Below are 19,419 nucleotides of genomic sequence, written 5' to 3' on the forward strand. Positions count from 1 at the left end.
GAATGGTACATTCCCCCCCAAATACCCCCCCCAAATCCCCCAATGGTACATTCCCCCAAAATATCCCCCCCCAATCCCTACAATGGTACATCCCCTCCCCAAATACCCCCCCTAAATCCCCCAATGGTACATTCTCCCCCCCAAATATCCACCCCAGGCTCCCCCAATGGTACATTCCCCCAAATCCCCTCCCCCAATCCCCCCAATGGTACATTCCCCCCTAAATACCCCCCCCAATCCCCCCAATGGTACCTTCCCCCAAATTTCCCCCCCAATCCCTACAATGGTACATTCCGCCCCCAAATTCCCCCAATGGTACATTCCCCCCAAAATATCCCCCCTAAGCACCCCAATGGTACATTCCACCCCAAAATATCCCCCCCCCAAATATCCCCCCAATCCCTACAATGGTACATTCCCCCAAAATACCCCCCCAATTCCCCCAATGGTACCTCCCACCCCCACTCAGTCCCCCCCCACCCCCCTCGAATGGACCCTCCCATCCCCAATCCCCCCCCCCCCTCCTCCCTCTCCCCCCCCCTCCCTCCCTCCCCGGAATGGTCCCGCCCGGCCCCGCCCCCGCCGCTTTCCGCGCGCTCCCGTCCCGGCCCCGCTCCCGCCGCCGCCCTCCCGATGCCGGCCCGGGCCGCGCCGCTGCCCCCGGCCCCGCTTCCCGCCGAGCTGCGCCGACGGTGAGTCCCCGGGGCACCGGGGGGGACCGGCACCGGGAGCACCGGGAGCAGCACCGGGGCACCGCCGGGGCACGGCCCGGGGGCGCTGCGCAGGGCTGGTTGCGGCGGGGAGGCGCGATGCAACGGGACGCGGTGCAATGCAATGCAACACGGTGCAATGCAACGCGGTGCGATGCAACGTATTGCGATGCAACGCAATGCAATGCAACAGGGTGCAGCGTGATGCAGTGTGCAATGCAACGCGGCGGGTTGCGGTGCAATGCAATGCAACACGGTGCAGCGTAATGCAATGCAACGTAACGCGACAGGCTGCAATGCAATGCAGTGTGCAATGCAACACGGTGCAGCGTAATGCAATGCAACGTAACGTGACAGGCTGCAATGCGATGCAGTGTAATGCAGTGTGCGATGCAACATGACGGGTTGCAATGCAGCACGATGGGCTGCAATGCAATGAAACAGGTTGCAATGCAACGCAGTGCAATGAATTGCAGTGTGCGTTGGGATGCGATGGGCTGCAGCGCAATGCAACGCAACATGGCGCAATGCAATGCGATGCAACAGGCTGTAATGCAGTGCAGCATAATGCAATGTGCAATGCAACACAACGGGTTGTGATTAAATGAAACAGGCTGCAATGCAACACGACGCAACACAATGCAGTGTGCAATGCGATGTGATGGGCTGCAGCAATGCAACAACACCGTGTGACGCGATGCAATGCAACGTAACACAACAGGCTGTAATGCAATGCGGTGTAGTGCAGTGTGCAGTGCACTGGGCTGCAGTGCAATGCAACACACCGCGGTGTAATGCAATGGGATGCAATGCAACGCAGCACAGTGCAACACAACGCAACACTGTGCAACAGAATGGGATGCAATTCAATGGAATTGGATGCAATGGAACACAATGCAACATGGCGCTACGTAATGCAGTGCAGTGTAACAGGTTGCATTGCGATGCAATGTGGTGTAACGTAATGCAATTCAGCAGGCTGCAATGTAACACGATGCAATATGGCGCCATGCAATGCAATTGAACATAATGCAATGTGTTGCAGCGCGCTGCACTGTGATGTCATGCAATGCGATGTCATGCAATGAACACAATGCTATGCAGTGCAATGCAATGCAACAGTCTGCAGTGTGATGCGATGCATCGTAGCGTGATGCAATGCAACATAATGCAATGCCTTGCAATGCAATGCAATGCAACTCAGTGCAGTGCCATGCCATGCAATGCAACCTAATGCAATGTGACACGACATAACAGAATGCGATGCAACACAGTGCAAGGCCATGCAGTGTAGTGTAACGTAATGCAATGCAACCTATTGCTATGCAATATGATATAATGCAATGTGACGCAATAGCATGTAGTCGCTGCATGCAATGTAATGCAACACAATGCAACACACCACAAGGCAATGTACTGCAATGCAATGCAACATGCTGCAACACAACACAATGCGATGCAATGCAATACAATGCAATGCAACACAGTGACCCCCTCCACTGCTCTGTGCTTTGCAGCCCACCCTGGGCACAGCCTTGATGCCAGGCAGCGCCCTGCACCTTGCTGTGTGCTACTGATAGCGCCCAGCGGCATGGTGTGGTGTGGTGACAACACCCTGCCTTGCCCTGCACTGACAGCCACCCTGTGTTGCATCGCACTGCACTGACAGCCCCCTCGTTGCACCGTGCTGACAGCCCCCGTGCTTTGCACTGCCTTGCACTGCACTGACAGCTCTGCTTCGAGTTGCATTGCACTGCACTGACACCTCCGTGTTGCACTGCACTGCACTGCCACCCCTGCTTTGCACTGCATCTCGCTGCATGCCTCTGACAGCTCCAGGCCGGGCTCTGACCCACAGCACTGTGCTGCCCCCCCCCATGCAGAGCATCACCCCCAGGCAGTGCGAGGATCCCGATGCACTGCACAGCCCCCCCTCTTCGCCCCCCCCCCTCCACACACACTGCATTTCCCCCATGCACTGCCCTGAAGTCCCCCGTGCAGTGCAATGCCCCCTGGTGCTGTGATAATACCCCCCCAGCACTGCAATGACCCCCCCAATTCTCACCCTGACCCCCCCAGGACTGCCATAAACCCCCCAATTCTTGTTCTGACCCCCCCAATTCTTGCCCTGACCCCCCAGCACCGCTCCGCACCCCCAGCCCCAAGCACCGCCACGGGGCACGGTTCCCCACACTGTGCCCACTCCCCCCGTTGGCCCCTCTTCCTCTGCATGGGGCAGCCCCGACCCCCAGAATCTGGGGGGGTCACTGAGGACTGGGGGGGCCCAACGCCTGCCCCGCAGCCGGGCCCCACGTGGCGATGGGGGCGCCCGCCCGTGCCCCCACGTGGCTTGGTCCCCGTGCTGCCACCCGGGGCAGGAAGAAAGGTTTGTCGGGGTTAGTTTGTTTTATTTTTTTTTTGGGGGGGGGAAAAACACGCACACCACGCTCAACCCCATCCCCTGGTGGGGTGGCAGCGTGGCGGGGAAGGGGGGGGCACCCAAATTCCTGCCTTGATTTCCCCCGGAGGGGGTGGTTGCGGAAGCGGGACGCCCGCCTTCCTCCGGGTGGCACGGCTTTGGCGCCCGCTCCCGCTCTTGTGGGGTGCGCGCGTATATTGGGGAGGGTGGAGGGGGGCTTCGTAATACGTGTGCCCCCCCCCCACACACCCCAAAAAAATCCCCGCCAACCATCTCGCCCCGTCCATGGGGAGGGCGCCCGGAGGGGCTGGCGCTTCCTGTGCCGCGCTCCCCGGCCGCTATTGTCCCTTCCGCTCTCCTCCCGGCATCCCCCGGCCGGCGGCGAGGGGGGGGGGGCCCCCAACGTTCACCCCGTGTGTGTGTGTGTGTGTGCGGTGTGGCGTGTCCCCCCCCCCACCCCTTAAACCCCTCCCCGTGTCCCCCCCCCCAAAAACCCACCCCTTTTCCCCACCACCACCCCAAACCACCCCGCGAGTGCCGCTTCGCTCTCCGGTTCGGCCGCCGCTCTTCCGGGCACGCCGCATCCGGCTCCCCGCGTCCCCGGCTGCATGGCCGGCCCCGGCTGCCGGTGAGGGACACGTCCTGCCCGGGGTTAGAGGGTCTTGGGGGGCTGGGAACGCTTTTGGGGATCCCCAAAATAAGGGGTCGGGGGGCGTCCCGGCGCCGCTTTGTGCGCCCGCGGGACGGCGACACGTGGCTGCTCCCCCGGCGTTTCGGCCGTGCCCGTGCCCCATCCTTGCGCTTTATTCCCCATCCCCGGAGCCGTTTCGGGGTGTAGATTTTGGGGTACGGCGCCGTTTTCTGCTCGTGCACGCAGCGGTGACCTTCCTTGGGGTGCGTGTGTTTTGGGGGGGGGGAGGACACCCAGGCGCACGGACACACGCGAGTGATTTCGGGGCGCAGCCGCGGATTCCCCCTTGACCCCCTGCCCCTCTCCTCTCGCAGGCTGCAAGCTTTGGAGCGGGATGAAGAGAGCCTGAGCGAGAAGGTGGGTGCCGGGTGCTGCCGCCGCCGGCGGGAAACGCCTTTCCGGGGCTCCCCCCCACCACCACCACCATCCCCCCCCAAAAAAGAAAAAAAAAAAAAGCGCGCGCCCTCGGCTCAGCTCGCGGTCGGGCTCTCGGTGCCTCTTTGGCGCGCGGTGATTCATCGGCGTGGCACGGGAAGGGAGCGCTGGCGAGGCTCCGGTTTCGGGGCTCACCCCGGGCAGGGCGGGATGGGGACGGGCAGGGCGGGCAGGCCAAGTGAGAGCCCGTCTCCCCTTGCTGGCCCAGCTTTTTCCCCGGACACGTGCCCTGCGGTGAGGTCGCGGTCCCGCTGCGGTCCGTATGTCCCCGCGTCCCCGTTGTCACGGAGCTCGCCATCATGTCATGTCAGGAGGTCCCCCGGCAGCTGGGTGAGCGGCGCCCGGGTTCGGAGCCGAGCCCCCGCGGGGAGGAAGCCGCGTCCGCCCCCGGCCCACGCTGTCCCCTCCGTCCCCGCAGGAGAGCGTGCAGGAGAAGCTCAGCCTCATCCAGGGCTTCTTGCAGGCGGATGTGCGGGACCAGCTGAGCGAGCTCGAAGCCAAACTGCGCTGCGAGGAGCTGTCGGAGGTGAGACCTGGTGCCCGTTTTCCTTGTGGGGGGAGAGCTCGGCTGCATTTTGCTCCTGCCCCCGTTCAAACCACGCTGATCCTCTCCCCCCTCCTCCTGCAGGAGAGGTACCTGGCCAAGGTGAAAGCCCTGCTCCACCAAGAGCTCTCGGCGGAGAATGGGGACGCGGCGCCGCTGCTGCGGGCGTCCAACGGGTGCTCCAAGAACGGCGCCTACGGCAGCGACGAGGACTCGGAGCGGGCAGGGCCCGACGGGGAAGAGGACAGTGCGATGGAGATGGAGGAAGCGGCCGCCTCTTCCTCTTCCTCGACCCCCGTGCCGAGAGCCCGCAAAGCCAGGAGGAGCAGATCCAACGGGGAGAGCAAAAGTAACGGCTCCGCTCTTGCAGCGGGGAATCGCCCGCCGCGATTCAGCACGGAGCGGGAGCGCGGTGGTTCCCCGTGGGGCGGATAACAGAGCCCCTCCGGATGGGGTTTTGGGGTCTCTTTGCCTTGCTCGGGGCTGGGGGGGTCAGGGAGGGGGCTGTGGAAGGTGCAGGGGGGCGCGTCCCACGCCGCTAACGCCGACGTGGCTCTCGTCCCAACAGGGTCTCCAGCCAGCTCCCGGGTCACCCGCAGCTCCGGCCGGCAGCCGAGCATCCTGAGCATGTTTTCCAAAGGGTCAGTACGTGGGGTGGGACCCCCGCCTCCTTTAGGGGGTCCCCGGGGAGCCTTCACCCTCCTCCCTCGCTCCCCAAACCCGCCGGGTTCCCGCGAGGAGCCGGAGCCCGTGGGCGCCCCCGAAACGCTCGTTACGCCCGGCGTGGAACCCCCCCGGGGGCTGACCCCCTGCGTTTGAAACCCTCAGGTCCAACAAACGGAAATCGGAGGAGGTGAACGGGGAGGTGAAGCAGGAGGTGAGCGCGGAGAAGGAGGATGAGGAGGAGCTGGAGGAGAAGGTGCGTGGCGGTCGGTGCCCGCGGTGGGGGGGGGTGAGCTCGTGGCCGGGGGGTGCTCGTGCGTGCGCGTGGTTCCTCGGGGCCCCCGCGCGCTCCGTCCTCATCCTCGTACACCCCTTCGTTTCTCCCTCAAGGAACAAGACGAGAAGAGGATTAAAATCGAAACCAAAGAAGGGTGAGGAGCAGAGCCCGCCGTTCGAGCGTTTTCCGAGCGGACCCTGGGGACCCCACAGCGTCGGTTCCGGCCCCCTCGGGGCTGCGGGGTCGGGGCCCGTTCGGCCCCATCAGCACGGGGAGGAGCAGGGGGAAGCAGGGGGGTTTGGGGGAAGAAGCAGGGGATTTTGGGGGGGGAAGCAGGGGATCCAGCCTGCACCACGCTCACGCCACCTTTAGGGGCCACCGGGGGCATTTCTCTGCTCCGTGCCTTCATCCCCCCCCTCTTTGTGTTTTCTTACTCCCAGGTCTGAGATAAAAGATGAAATTACTCAGGTTAAAACTACAACACCTGCTAAAGTAAGTCGCTTTCCCAGCCCGCACCCCGGCGTTTTTGGTGCTTTTTCATCCCTGCGGCTCTTCCACGTGGTGCCTGGGGTTCTCTGAGGGAAGGGGGAAGCCCTTTCCGAGCACACACGGCTGCCCAAAACCAAAAACCCCGGCGAGGTGGGCGCGAGAGCTGCCTTGGCTGCTTTCAAAGAGCCTGGACGATTTGGGAACGAGAGCACGGGGCCGTTCGGGGAAGGAGCTTGGAGCCCGAGGCTGGTGGAGGAGCGGGGAGAGAAGAGCTCACGCCGCCCCCCCCCGTGTCTTGCAGACCACCCCTCCCAAGTGCGTCGACTGCAGACAGTACCTCGATGACCCTGACCTCAAATTCTTCCAAGGGGATCCCGACGATGCCGTAAGGAATCGGCCCTATTTGGGGCACGGGGTGCTGCCGGGGGGGGGGGAGCGCTCCTCCAACGCCCTCCCCTCTGTGTCTTCGCCCAGCTGGAGGAGCCCGAAATGCTGACGGATGAGCGCTTGTCCCTCTTCGACGCTAACGAAGACGGCTTTGAAAGCTACGAGGACCTGCCGCAGCACAAAGTCACCTCTTTTAGGTGAGGTTTGGGGGGGAGCAGGCTAGGAAAAACCCCCCGGATTCGCAAACCTGGTGGAAAAAAAACAAAAAAACAACACGAAACGCCTCCGTCTCCACCAGCGTCTACGACAAGCGAGGTCACCTGTGCCCGTTTGACACCGGCCTGATCGAGAGGAACATCGAGCTGTATTTCAGCGGAGCTGTGAAGCCCATTTACGACGACAACCCTTGCCTGGATGGTGAGCGTGGTGCGGAGGAGCCCGGGGGGTCTGCGGGGCCGGCGACCCCCCCCCTGTGGGATTCAGCTCCTTGGGTTTTGGGCTGACGTCTGCGGCTCCTCTCTTGCAGGCGGGGTGAGAGCCAAGAAGCTGGGGCCCATCAATGCCTGGTGGATCACGGGCTTCGACGGCGGGGAGAAAGCCCTGATCGGCTTCACCACAGGTGGGCGAGCCGGGGCGGCGAGCTCGGCTCCCGTGTCGGTGTTTTAAATCCTTGCTTCAATCAGGGTCACTCCCAGAGAGGCTTTTCCATTTGTTCCTGGCCCTAACTAGGGGAAGAAGCTGAGTTTTTGGGGTTTGAATGCATTTCCCTTCCCGTTTTCTGCAAGGAGCAGGAACGGCACCTTTCCAGGAACCTGTTTTGTTCCAAACAGAGGTGGTGTCAGAGGAGGACGGAGCTCCCCTGGGCAGCAGCAAACAAAATTTGTAGTGGCAAACCAACCTGGGGTTGTCTTTGCTTTTTCATGAGGCAGCAGCACGCCAAAAATAAAAGACAAGTCCATGGGTAGTGCGCCGCTACCCTGCGCCCTGCCTCGAGCTCCTCGAGCGTGGGCAGAGCTGCCCCCGGGCTTCCACGTGTGCTGAGGTCCCTTGTAGACGGGCTGGCTTCCCCCCCCAAAAAAAAAACAAAAAAAAAACCATCTCCTGCAGTCCTAGCTCGGTCCTGACCCCCCGGTTCCCCGGTTTTTTACCTCCCGCTCTCGGCCCCGCAGCCTTCGCCGACTACATCCTGATGGAGCCCAGCGAGGAGTACGCGCCCATCTTCGCCCTGATGCAGGAGAAGATCTACATGAGCAAGATCGTGGTGGAATTCCTGCAAAACAACCGCGACGTCAGCTACGAGGATCTGCTCAACAAGATCGAGGTGAGCGGAGTGACCCCCCGGGATTGCGCCGTGCCGCGGGGAGATTTGGGGACGGGGAGGGGGTTTTGCTCCACCGTCCTCTTCCCCCACCACAGGGAGATTTGGGGATGGGGGGGGGGTTTTGCTCCGCCGTCCTCTTCCCCCCCCCCATCACCCCTAACCTGCCCGTCCTCGCAGACCACCGTGCCTCCCGCGGGGCTGAACTTCAACCGCTTCACAGAGGATTCGCTCCTGCGGCACGCTCAGTTCGTGGTGGAGCAGGTGGAAAGCTACGACGAAGCCGGGGACAGCGACGAGCCCCCCGTCCTCATCACGCCCTGCATGAGAGACCTGATCAAGCTGGCTGGGGTCACCCTGGGGAAGAGGTGAGCCCCCATCCTTCCCCGCACGGCCGTGGAAACCCAAAAGTTTGCTCCCCGTTGGCTTTGGGGACGGGATCCCCTAGGATGTAAACCCGGTGCTTGCTCCCAGCTGGGAGAACTTGGGGGATTTAGCCTGGGTGCTCTCATAGCAGTGGGAGATGGGTGCAGAAATCTTCCCAAATCTGTCCCAGAGGGAATCCCTTTGCCCCGTGGGGCTCTCGGTGGTCCGAGGCGTTGGGCTCACGGCTCTCACCTTGCCCGCAGGCGAGCCGTCCGGCGGCAGGCCATCCGGCACCCCACCAAAATAGACAAGGACAAGGGCCCCACCAAGGCTACCACCACCAAGCTGGTGTACCTCATCTTCGACACCTTCTTCTCGGAGCAGATCGAGAAGGACGAGAAGGAGGACGACAAGGAGAACGCCATGAAGCGCCGGCGCTGCGGCGTCTGCGAGGTAACGGGCGCCTGGGGCCAGGCGAAACGGTGCCATCCCCACCCCGAACGCCCCCCAGCCCCATTTGGGGTTCCCACATCAAGATTTCGCTGGGTTTCTCGGGACAGAGAAGCGTGGAGTGGTTTGGGTTGGAAAAATCCCTTCTGGCTAGGGTCGGCTTCCAGTAGCTCAGGTTGCTCAAAGCCTCGTCCAACCCAATTCCGAACGCTTCCAACGCTGGGGCATCCACAGCTTCTCCGGGGAAAAGCTGTTCCCAGTGCCTCACCACCCTGATGGTGAAGGATTTCTTCCTTAAATCCAAAGAGGATTCCTGAAGCCGTCCCGTAGCCCCGTCCCATAGCCCCTGCCCCTCTCCTGCCTGCGGGGTCCCTGCTGCTCCTGCCCGTGCTCAAGCTGATTTCTCCCCGCCGTAGGTGTGCCAGCAGCCCGAGTGTGGCAAGTGCAAGGCTTGCCAGAACATGGTGAAGTTTGGGGGCAGCGGACGGAGCAAGCAGGCCTGTTTGCAGAGGAGGTGCGTCCCCACCGAGCCACCCTGGTGGCATTTGTCCCCCTCCGGAGAGAGGGGACGGGGTCTGCAAAGTGCCAGGTCCCCGCACAATGGGGCTGCAGCCACGGTCCTTTTGTCACCCCAGGTGCCCCAACCTGGCTGTCCGGGAAGCTGACGAGGACGAAGAAGTGGACGATAACATCCCCGAAATGCCGTCGCCCAAGAAGATGCTGCAGGGCAGGAAGAAGAAGCAGAACAAGAGCCGCATCTCCTGGGTGGGCGAGCCGGTCAAGGTGAGGCTGGGCGCACGGGGCCGCAACGGGGCCGTGTCTCCCGTGGGGATTTAAAGCTCTCCACGACCTTCCCGTGCGTCCTCAGAGCGATGGGAAGAAGGACTACTACCAGAGGGTGTGCATCGACTCGGAGACCCTGGAGGTGGGAGACTGCGTCTCCGTCAGCCCCGACGATCCCACCAAGCCCCTCTACCTCGCCAGGTCGGTCCCTGCTCGTGGTTGTTGCCAATTAGGGAGCCCTGATTGCTCTCCTAATTGCTCCGGTGAGGCTCAGAGCAATGCAGCCCCTTCCTGGGGTCCCACGAAGGGCATAACCCCGGCTCCTCGCCCGCAGGGTGACGGCCATGTGGGAGGACAGCAGCGGGCAGATGTTCCACGCGCACTGGTTCTGCCCGGGTTCGGACACCGTCCTGGGGGCCACCTCCGACCCTTTGGAGCTCTTCCTGGTGGACGAATGCGAGGACATGCAGCTGTCCTACATCCACGGCAAAGTCAACGTCATCTACAAGGCGCCCTCGGAGAATTGGTCCATGCAGGTGGGGGAGAGCCCTGCGAACTCCGCCTGGATTCGGCGCGCGGCGGCGGCGGCGACGGAGAGGCGGCGGCGCCGCTCCCTGCCAACACCTCTCTCCCAGCAGGGCGGGCTGGACACGGAGATCAAGATGGTTGAGGACGACGGGAGGACGTACTTCTACCAGATGTGGTACGACCAGGAGTACGCCCGCTTCGAGTCGCCGCCGAAGACCGAGCCCACGGAAGACAACAAGTACAAGTGAGCCGCGAGCGGGGCGGCGCGGGGGGAACCGCTCCTCGCCCGGAGCCTCCCCGCGGCCCCGTCACCGCGCTCCTGTCCCTGTCCCCCAGGTTCTGCATGAGCTGCACGCGTCTGGACGAGGTGAGGCACAAGGAGATACCCAAAGTGGCCGAGCCCTTGGAGGAAGGGGATGGGAAGATGTTCTACGCCCTGGCCACCAAGAACGGAGTGCAGTACAGGGTGGGAGACGGCGTCTACCTGCTGCCCGAAGCCTTTTCCTTCAGGTTGGTGCTTGCAGGGGGCTGGAAGCACTTTTAGGGATGCCGTCCTGTCGATCCCACAAGCTGAGCACCCAGCGCCCTGATTTCCGTGAGCTTTCACCCTGCTTTCACCTCCTGTTATTGAACGGAGCGACTTCGCTCCGAGAGCCGGGTCGTTTCCCTTCAAAAGAAAGAGCTTGGGTGGATGAAAGAGGGATCGAGACCCTGCAAAAGGGTCCTTGAAAAAAAAAGGTCTTAGCAAAGCCCTTTGGGAAGAGGGCTGCAGCGTGCAGGCACCTTGTGCGTGCCCTATTCCGTGGTGGCTCAGTGCCCGTGCAGCAGCGAGGGGGGCAGAAGAGGTGGAAGCAAGCAGGGAAGTGGAAGGAGGATGCTCCGAGCTGCGTTATTTTATTTGGGGTGCTGGAAGGGGGCTCCCCAAAGTGATTTCTCTCCCCGCTCCCCAGCATGAAACCCGCCAGCCCGGCCAAGCGCCCCAAAAAGGAGGCGGTGGACGAGGAGCTGCACCCGGAGCACTACCGCAAGTACTCGGAGTACATCAAGGGCAGCAACCTGGACGCCCCCGACCCTTACCGCGTGGGTCGCATCAAGGAGATCTTCTGCAACATCCGCAGCAACGGCAAGCCCAACGAGGCTGACATCAAGCTGCGCATCTTCAAGTTTTACAGGTGAGAGGGGCTGGGAGGTTCCCACCGGGGCTGCCTGGTGTTTTGGGTGCCGGGAAGAGCTCGGTGGCATCGGCACAAGGTCTCTGAGGAGCCCGCTGGTACTTCGGGCACCTCTGTAGGGCCGGGGGGAGCAGCGTGGGCACTGCCCGAAGGGGTTTGGGGCCACTGGAGCCTCTGCTGTGGTGTGCTGTCAGCGCCGTCCCGGGGTGTGGGTGTTTACCCAAATATTTGCAGGCTCTTAGTCACCACGGGGAGATGTGTGCGAGGAGCCTTGGCAGCGGAGAGGAGCGTGCTAACGCTCAGGCCACGTGTTTGAGGCCTTGCTTCCAGATCTCTCCGTCTTTAAATTTGCTTTGCTGCACAGCGCTGGCTTCCTCTCCTTCCCCCGAGCAAACCCCAAAAGGTCCTTTCGGTACAAAACAAAGTCATCCCTTTGGTGCTGCGCCCAGCAGACGTGCTGCGGGAGGAAATAAACCCGCGGAGATGGAGCTGTGCAGCGGGGGGGGGAGCACCACAAACTAGGGTTAGGGTTTGCCCCCGAGCCTTTCCCCTAAGCGGGAGCTCTTTCTGCAGACCCGAAAACACGCACAAGTCCATGAAAGCCAGCTACCACGCGGACATCAACCTCCTGTACTGGAGCGACGAGGAGACGACCGTCGATTTCCGCGCTGTGCAGGGCCGCTGCACGGTGGTGTACGGCGAGGACCTGACCGAGAGCATCCAGGATTATTCCGCAGGCGGCCTCGACCGTTTCTACTTCTTAGAGGTGAGGGGCATGGCCCCAAGGGACCCGAACACACGCGCTGAGCTCTGCCAGCCCTCGCCTCGCATCTTGGCGAGGAAACTCGTTGTGTTCAAGCTTCCCCAACTCCTTCTTTTCCCCCCCCCAGGCTTACAACGCAAAAACCAAGAGCTTCGAAGATCCCCCCAACCACGCGCGGAGCTCCGGGAATAAAGGGAAGGGGAAAGGCAAAGGGAAAGGTGAGTGCCTAGGGGGGTGGGTGGCGGCGTGGGGCACCCGTTGGCGCCTGCCGTTGGGTGCTGCAGAGCGGAGATAAGATTTGCCACCAGCCAGATGTTGCTGTGCTCTTCTCCCGCTCCGGTGCTCTCACAGGATGCAGCTCTGCGGTCTGTGGCTCTGTTCTTAAGGGACAGCTGTGCAGGGACCTCACCTCTTGGAAATAAACCTCTCGGCAACGGCATCTGGCCCCTCTTGAAGTTTTTTTGTTTTTTCCTTGCTGGCAGCCCTCTGCTGGGGCTGGTTGCTCTCTAGCGTAGGGTTTTGAACCCTGCCAAGGCGAGGAGCTGCTCCGCGAGCTCCTGCGGCTCTGGGCTGAGCCTGAAGCTGCCTGACTGCAGCCACGGGCTGTTGGGTGGAAAGGGATCACGGGGGGGGAAAGAGGAGAGGCTTTTCTTCCAAATGCAGGGGCGTATTCTGGCAGTGGCAGAAGAATTTACGGGTAGAAAGGTGCTTTAAGCCGATGGTTTAGCTGCTGCGGAGGAGGAGGGCAGAAAAATTTGCCTTGTAAGCACTGAGCGGAGGAAATGACTTTGCCTTTTGATGTGAGCGGGGCTCTGCTTGCAGGCAAAGGCAAAGGGAAGTCGTCCGTCACCTGCGAGCAGAGCGAGCAGGAGCCTGCAGAGCTGAAGCTGCCCAAGCTGCGGACCCTGGACGTGTTCTCTGGCTGCGGGGGGCTCTCCGAGGGCTTCCACCAGGCAGGTGAGCGGCTGAGGGGGGGGAAATCTCGCTGCTCGCTTCCTCCAGCCCTTATTTTAGGAGCCCCGAGCTGGATCGGGGAGCACGAAGCGGCGCTCTGCTCATCCGAGCAAGCCCAGGACGCTCTGCCTCGTCTCCCCAGGCGTGTCGGAGACGCTGTGGGCCATCGAGATGTGGGAGCCGGCCGCCCAGGCTTTCCGGCTGAACAACCCCGGCACCACCGTCTTCACGGAGGACTGCAACGTCCTGCTGAAGCTGGTCATGTCCGGCGAGAAAACCAACTCGCTGGGGCAGAAGCTGCCACAGAAGGGGGACGTGGAGATGCTGTGCGGAGGCCCCCCGTGCCAGGGCTTCAGCGGCATGAATCGCTTCAACTCCCGCACCTACTCCAAGTTCAAGAACTCCCTGGTGGTCTCCTTCCTCAGGTAAGGAGGTGGCGGGGTGCGGGCTGGTCCCCGAGAGCCTCGAGCGCTGCTCCATCCTCGTTCGTGGTCCTTCTCCCTCCTGGCAGCTACTGCGACTACTACCGGCCGCGGTTCTTCCTGCTGGAGAACGTCAGGAACTTCGTGTCCTTCAAGCGCTCCATGGTGCTGAAGCTCACCCTGCGCTGCCTTGTCCGCATGGGTTACCAGTGCACCTTTGGGGTCCTGCAGGTGGGTTCGGGGCACGAGCACGGCACCCCGAGGCAATTCACGAGAGCAAAACCCCTTTGATTCCAGCCTGGCTCTGCTCTGAACCGTCCCCTCCAAAGCGGTGCCGTTTGAGCTCTTTGGTTTCCTTCACTCCTCCGTGGTAGAGGGAACTTCCCAGCTTTTTAGGGGGGAAACTAGACAGGGATCGCCAGCCCCCGTTGCTCAGGAGGGTCCCTTCCTTCCCAGGCTGGCCAGTACGGCGTGGCCCAGACGCGGCGGAGAGCCATCGTCCTTGCTGCAGCTCCCGGTGAGAAGCTGCCCATGTTCCCCGAGCCCCTGCACGTGTTTGCCCCCCGTGCCTGCCAGCTGAGCGTGGTGGTGGACGACAAGAAATTTGTCAGCAACATCACCCGGTGAGCCTTGGGAGCGCCGCGTGGCTCGTCGAGGTTTTAGCTCGTAGGGTTTAGCTGCTCACGGCTTGCCCCGTGCTCCCAGGACGTATTCCGGTCCCTTCCGCACCATCACGGTGCGGGACACCATGTCCGACCTGCCCGAAATCCGGAACGGTGCCTCTGCCCTGGAGATCTCCTACAACGGGGAGCCCCAGTCCTGGTTCCAGCGGCAGATCCGGGGCTCCCAGTACCAGCCCATCCTCAGGGATCACATCTGCAAGGTACTTGGGGCAGGGGGGGGGTGACGCTGCGTTAGCACCCGCCAGACCCAGAGATTAGGGCAGGGATGTTTTGTGGGTGAACAAACAGGGTGAGATCATCCCCAAGCAGTCCCTGTGTGTTTATCCCAAAATGGGGCAATCTGAGAGGAAAAAACGAGGCTGGTGGAGCTGCTGGGATCTCTCCCACGGTGATAACAATGGGGCTGCAGACCTGGTGCTGGGCTGACCGCTGTCCCTCCGAGCCCCTTTGCCCCACCACCAAGCGCTGGGGCGGTGGGAGGTGACAGCGGGCTTGGCGTTTGCAGGACATGAGCGCCTTGGTGGCGGCGCGGATGAGACACATCCCCCTGGCCCCCGGCTCCGACTGGCGCGACCTGCCCAACATCGAGGTGCGGCTGTCGGACGGCACGACCACGCGCAAGCTGCGGTACACGCACCACGAGAAGAAAAACGGCCGCAGCAGCTCAGGAGCGCTGCGGGGAGTCTGCTCCTGCGCAGAAGGTAGGCGTCGGCACCCCAGACCGTGGACCGGGAGATTTCCTGCACCTTGCGTGGTGGGACGGGGTCAAATCCACTTCTAACCTTGCTAATTAGGGTTAGGTGATTCAGCCCAGGACCCCTTACACCCATTCCTTCCCACAGACATTGTCCTGGTGTCCCCATCCCTGCAGGACAAATTGCTCCCTTCACCATTGATATAAACGCTTGCAAAACCAATTTTCCCTCGTATGAAATAATACCTCCTACTCGCCCCGCTTCAGCTGATATTTGCTCTTTTAAACCTCCCGAGTGTGAATTTCCCAGCCTGCTTCATGAGCTTCATTCTTTAATTTCATCTGCTGTGGCCGGCGAAGTTATTTCATTTCCACGCTTTCCAGTGCCACAGATGAGGCCGCGTTCCTCAAATGTGGCCGTGTTCCTCAAATTCTTTTTTATTACTGCTGGCATTTACGGGGCTGCCTCTGATGGGAGCCACTCAAGAGGCGATTCACAGCGAGCTGTGATAAAATTTAATCGGGCTGGTGGCGTGCACGGCCCCACAGGGTCAGTTTGGGGAGAGAGCAGCCTATTGATAGCTTTTGCTGCTTTTTTTTAAAAATGTTTGGATAATTGCTCCCCGTCTCCCCCAGGGAAGCCCTGCGACCCCGCGGACCGGCAGTTCAACACCCTCATCCCCTGGTGCCTGCCCCACACCGGCAACCGGCACAACCACTGGGCCGGGCTCTACGGGCGGCTGGAGTGGGATGGCTTCTTCAGCACCACCGTCACCAACCCCGAACCCATGGGCAAGCAGGTGGGTGCCGCCAGATCCGTCCCTCCCAAAACGAAGGGTGTCCCCCCCTCGCTCTTTTTTTTCAGCTGCTTCCTTTGTTGCTACAGGGCCGGGTTCTGCACCCCGAGCAGCACCGGGTAGTGAGCGTGAGGGAGTGCGCCCGCTCCCAGGGCTTCCCCGATACCTACCGGCTCTTCGGGAACATCCTCGACAAGCACAGACAGGTGAAGCGTGGCCGCTCACGCGCAGCCCCGCGGCACCAACGCTGAGCCCACACCAACGTAACCCTACCTCTGTCGCAGGTCGGTAACGCAGTGCCTCCTCCTCTAGCCAAAGCCATCGGGCTGGAGATTAAATCGTGCGTGTTGGCGAAGCTGAGGGAAGACACCGCGGGTAGGTGCGGGGCCAGTGGTCCCTACACCTCGCCGGGGGGGCGCTTGGGACCGGTGGTTCTGCTCCATTAAAGCAGGAGATGAGGGGGGGCTCAGGGGGTCGGGATTGGCGGTTCTGCTCGCTTAAAGCAGGAGATGAGGGAGGTGGAGAATTACTGGGGGCAATAACGGGGGCTCGGGGAGCGCCGCCGCCATCGCCCCCCTCCTCTCCCCACAGCGCCCAGCGCCCCGGAGAAGATGGAAACGGTGGAACCGGCTGACTGACGCGCCTCCGGCACCAGGACTCCCAAACATGCACTGATTTATTTTATCCCCTTTTATTTTTTGTTTTGTTTTGATTTTATTTTTTTGTTTTTTGTTTTTTTTTTTGGTTTGTTTTTAAAATTCTCGGTCCGTGGGACCTTCCCTGCGGCTGTGCTCGTGCCCACGTCTCTGCCCTCCGCCGCTGTCTGTGATGGTCGAACTCCACTACCGCCCCGGTTCCCCCCCCCCCGGTGCAGCCCCCCCCGGCCCCGGCAGGGTGCCCACGGGGCCCCCAGCACCTCCGGCGGGACCCCCCCCCAGGTCCCGGCCCTGCCCTGGCCCCCCCCCATCCCCCACCCTCCCATCTCCCGTTTTTACGCCGCAATGTATTGAAAATAATCGGCCGCTTTGTACAAGTGGGAATTGATACTTTATGTAGTTTTTATATGTTGTAATATTTCTTCAAATAAATCTCTCCTATAAATTATAGCCCCCTCCCCCCACGCCTTTCTCAGGCTTCAGGGGGGCGCACTAGGCCTCAACCCCCCCTGTGGGCTGTTGCTTAGCAACCGCTTCCCGGCATGCACCGCGCGGCCGCCTCCCGGCACCGGAAGTGAGGCCCGGCTGGCCGGAAGTGAAGCGCTTCCCTTCCGGTGGGGACGCGTGAGGGAGGCGGCGGGGCGATGCCGACGGGCGACTACGAGTGAGGGAGCGGGGCCGGGCCCGGGGCGGCGGGAGGGGGCTTCGGGGGGGGTTTGGGGGCTCGGGAGGTGGAATCGGGGGCTGGGGGAGGGAATCGGGGCCTGTTGGGGTCATTGGAGGGAAGCGGCGGGGAGTCGGGGCCCAGGGACGGAGCCTGGGGGGGGGGGTTTGGGGGCCTCAAAATGGCGGAGGGGGGAGCGGGGCCGGCGCCTGACGCTGTGCTGTGTCCGCAGCTCGAAGCCCAGCTGGGCGGACCAGGTGGAAGAGGAGGGAGGAGAAGACGGTGAGTGAGCGGGGCGTGGGGGGGCTTCCCTGATTTTTTTTCTCAAAAAAAAGCTCAAATCCCCCTCAAATCCCCTGCAGGGCTCGGTTTGGGGCTCAAAACCTTCATTTCTAGGAGCGGGCCGTGTGTGACCCGTGACAGGGAGCAGCGCTGCTCTCACCACCCATATGTCGCCCATTTTAGGGGCGGAGGAAGCCTGATTGTTGCAATTTTAAAGCTTTTTGTTTTTTTTTGTGCCCAGAAGAGAGCGTGGGGCTCCTCTCCTCCCTACTGGGAGAGGCTCTGCTTGCCATGATCCCATAAAAACAGTGACCAGACCCCACAAAAGCAGCGGGGTGCTTTTCCCCTTTGCTTTGCTCGCTCCAAACCCTGGCAGTGACGATTCTCCGCTTCTCTTCCCGCAGACAAATGCATCACCAGCGAGCTGCTGAAGGACATCCCCCTGACAGGGGTGCTTGGGGGAAGCCTGAGCGCTGAGGCCGAGCTGCTGAAGGGAGGTAGGAGCTGCCTAAAACCCCCAGGGGGGGCTCTTCCCCTGCCTTTAAACCCCCCCGGGCAGCCCAGTCACTGCTCCCCACCCCGCAGGCCCGCTGCCCTCCCCGAAGGAGCTCATCAATGGCAACATCAAAACCATCACGGAGTACCGCGAGGAGGAGGATGGGAGGAAGGTGAAGGTGAGTGGGGCCTCTCCCTGCTGTCTCTCTCCCCCTCGTTGCTTTTTGGGGGGGGTTAATTGTCTCTTTTACCCTTCCCCAGATCATCCGCACCTTCCGCATCGAAACCAGGAAGGCCTCCAAGGCGGTGGCACGTCGGAAGGTGAGAGTTTTTTTGTGGTGAGGGTACCAGTAAGATGGATTTTTTTCCGTAGAAAAAGGGAAAAGCAGAAGGCAGCGCTCCAGGAGCTGCTGCTTTTTACCTGGTCTGTGTTCAGCACAGCTTGGGAAGGGAGCGTAAATGAGGAAAACTTCCTAATCTGCTTCGTTTTTCCCCAGAACTGGAAAAAATTTGGCAACTCGGAGTTCGATGCCCCCGGCCCCAACGTGGCCACCACCACCGTGAGCGACGACGTCTTCATGACGTTCATCACGAGCAAGGAGGTGAGGCTGGGGGACGAGGGGGGGACACCACGGGGAGCCCCTAAACGGGCCTAAAAGGTGCTGAGCCCTCTCCTTGCGCCCAGGACCTCAACTGCCAAGAGGAGGAGGACCCGATGAACAAGCTGAAGGGCCAGAAGATCGTCTCGTGCCGCATCTGCAAGGGCGACCACTGGACCACGCGCTGCCCCTACAAGGACACGCTGGGCCCCATGCAGAAGGAGCTGGCCGAGCAGCTGGGGCTGTCCACAGGCGAGAAGGAGAAGCTGCCCGGAGGTACAACACCCCGAATCCTTCCTCTGGGGGCTCTCCCCTGCCTGAATTTTGGGGCGGTTGGGGTTTTATCAGGCCTCCCGTTGTTTTTTTTTGCCTGCAGAGCCAGAGCCGGTGCAGGCTCAGCAGAGCAAGACGGGCAAGTACGTCCCGCCCAGCCTGAGGGACGGCGCCAGCCGCCGTGGGGAGTCCATGCAGCCCAACCGCAGGGGTAAGGCTCGGCCTCTGCGGCCTCCTGTCCCCCCCCCAAATGTCCCGTGTCCCCCCTGAGCCTCCCCTGTCCCCCCAGCCGACGACAACGCCACCATCCGCGTCACCAACCTGTCCGAGGACACGCGTGAGACCGACCTGCAGGAGCTCTTCCGCCCCTTCGGCTCCATCTCCAGGATCTACCTGGCCAAGGACAAGGCCACGGGGCAGTCCAAGGTGGGGTCAAGAAGGATTTTGGGAGGGCGCCACCCCCCCGTTCTTCCTCCACACCCCCCCTTCCTCCTCCTCACCCCTCTCCCTCGTTTTTTTCCCCAGGGTTTTGCCTTCATCAGCTTCCACCGCCGCGAGGACGCGGCCCGTGCCATCGCTGGGGTGTCTGGTTTTGGCTACGACCACCTGATCCTCAATGTGGAATGGGCCAAGTGAGTACAGGAGGGTGCTGGGGGGCACCCAAGGGTGCTGGGGGGGCACCTAGGGGTGCTGGGGGCTTGCGTCTGGCTGCTCCCATCCTCACCCCATCATTTTTTTTTCCTCCACAGACCCTCCACCAACTGACCCCACTGCCTCCCCTCTGCGCAGCTGGCCACTCTAAATAAAAATACTTCAGCACTACGCCGCCGCGTCCTCTCTTCCTAAGCTTTTTAGCCTAAAAAACCAAGCAATTTCTCCCCAAAACTCGCACCACGATGCAACGC

The 19,419-nt window shown here is 61.8% G+C and overlaps 2 protein-coding genes across 9 annotated transcripts; both read left to right on the top strand.

Moving 5' to 3' along the window:
- Window positions 1-572: 572 nt before the first annotated feature.
- DNMT1 (DNA methyltransferase 1) lies at window positions 573-16,651 on the top strand. Of its 8 annotated transcripts, none has more exons than XM_068664517.1 (34): window positions 573-692; window positions 4,135-4,177; window positions 4,674-4,781; window positions 4,884-5,148; window positions 5,368-5,440; window positions 5,628-5,718; window positions 5,853-5,893; window positions 6,180-6,231; window positions 6,530-6,613; window positions 6,703-6,812; window positions 6,914-7,032; window positions 7,142-7,234; window positions 7,785-7,936; window positions 8,114-8,301; window positions 8,563-8,752; window positions 9,166-9,263; window positions 9,385-9,532; window positions 9,618-9,733; window positions 9,867-10,068; window positions 10,168-10,304; window positions 10,397-10,570; window positions 11,011-11,232; window positions 11,806-11,998; window positions 12,123-12,213; window positions 12,818-12,952; window positions 13,092-13,374; window positions 13,461-13,602; window positions 13,828-13,994; window positions 14,077-14,254; window positions 14,560-14,755; window positions 15,385-15,548; window positions 15,635-15,751; window positions 15,830-15,920; window positions 16,137-16,651. In XM_068664517.1, exons 1-34 carry the CDS (start codon window positions 634-636, stop codon window positions 16,181-16,183), a joined length of 4,569 nt encoding a protein of 1,522 aa, XP_068520618.1. In that variant the 5' UTR covers window positions 573-633; the 3' UTR covers window positions 16,184-16,651. The 8 variants fall into 8 exon arrangements, with proteins under 8 accessions (XP_068520618.1, XP_068520619.1, XP_068520621.1 ...); XM_068664518.1 differs by having other exon boundaries at window positions 10,171-10,304; XM_068664520.1 differs by having other exon boundaries at window positions 4,719-4,781.
- Window positions 16,652-16,742: 91 nt separating this feature from the next.
- EIF3G (eukaryotic translation initiation factor 3 subunit G) lies at window positions 16,743-19,336 on the top strand. The gene is made up of 11 exons (XM_068664530.1): window positions 16,743-16,865; window positions 17,098-17,147; window positions 17,552-17,644; window positions 17,733-17,821; window positions 17,904-17,963; window positions 18,140-18,244; window positions 18,328-18,517; window positions 18,618-18,725; window positions 18,804-18,940; window positions 19,040-19,146; window positions 19,264-19,336. Exons 1-11 carry the CDS (start codon window positions 16,846-16,848, stop codon window positions 19,277-19,279), a joined length of 975 nt encoding a protein of 324 aa, XP_068520631.1. The 5' UTR covers window positions 16,743-16,845; the 3' UTR covers window positions 19,280-19,336.
- The last annotated feature ends 83 nt before the right edge of the window (window positions 19,337-19,419 follow it).

The sequence above is a fragment of the Anas acuta genome, chromosome 32 (assembly GCF_963932015.1).
Source record: "Anas acuta chromosome 32, bAnaAcu1.1, whole genome shotgun sequence".
NCBI lineage: Eukaryota > Metazoa > Chordata > Aves > Anseriformes > Anatidae > Anas > Anas acuta.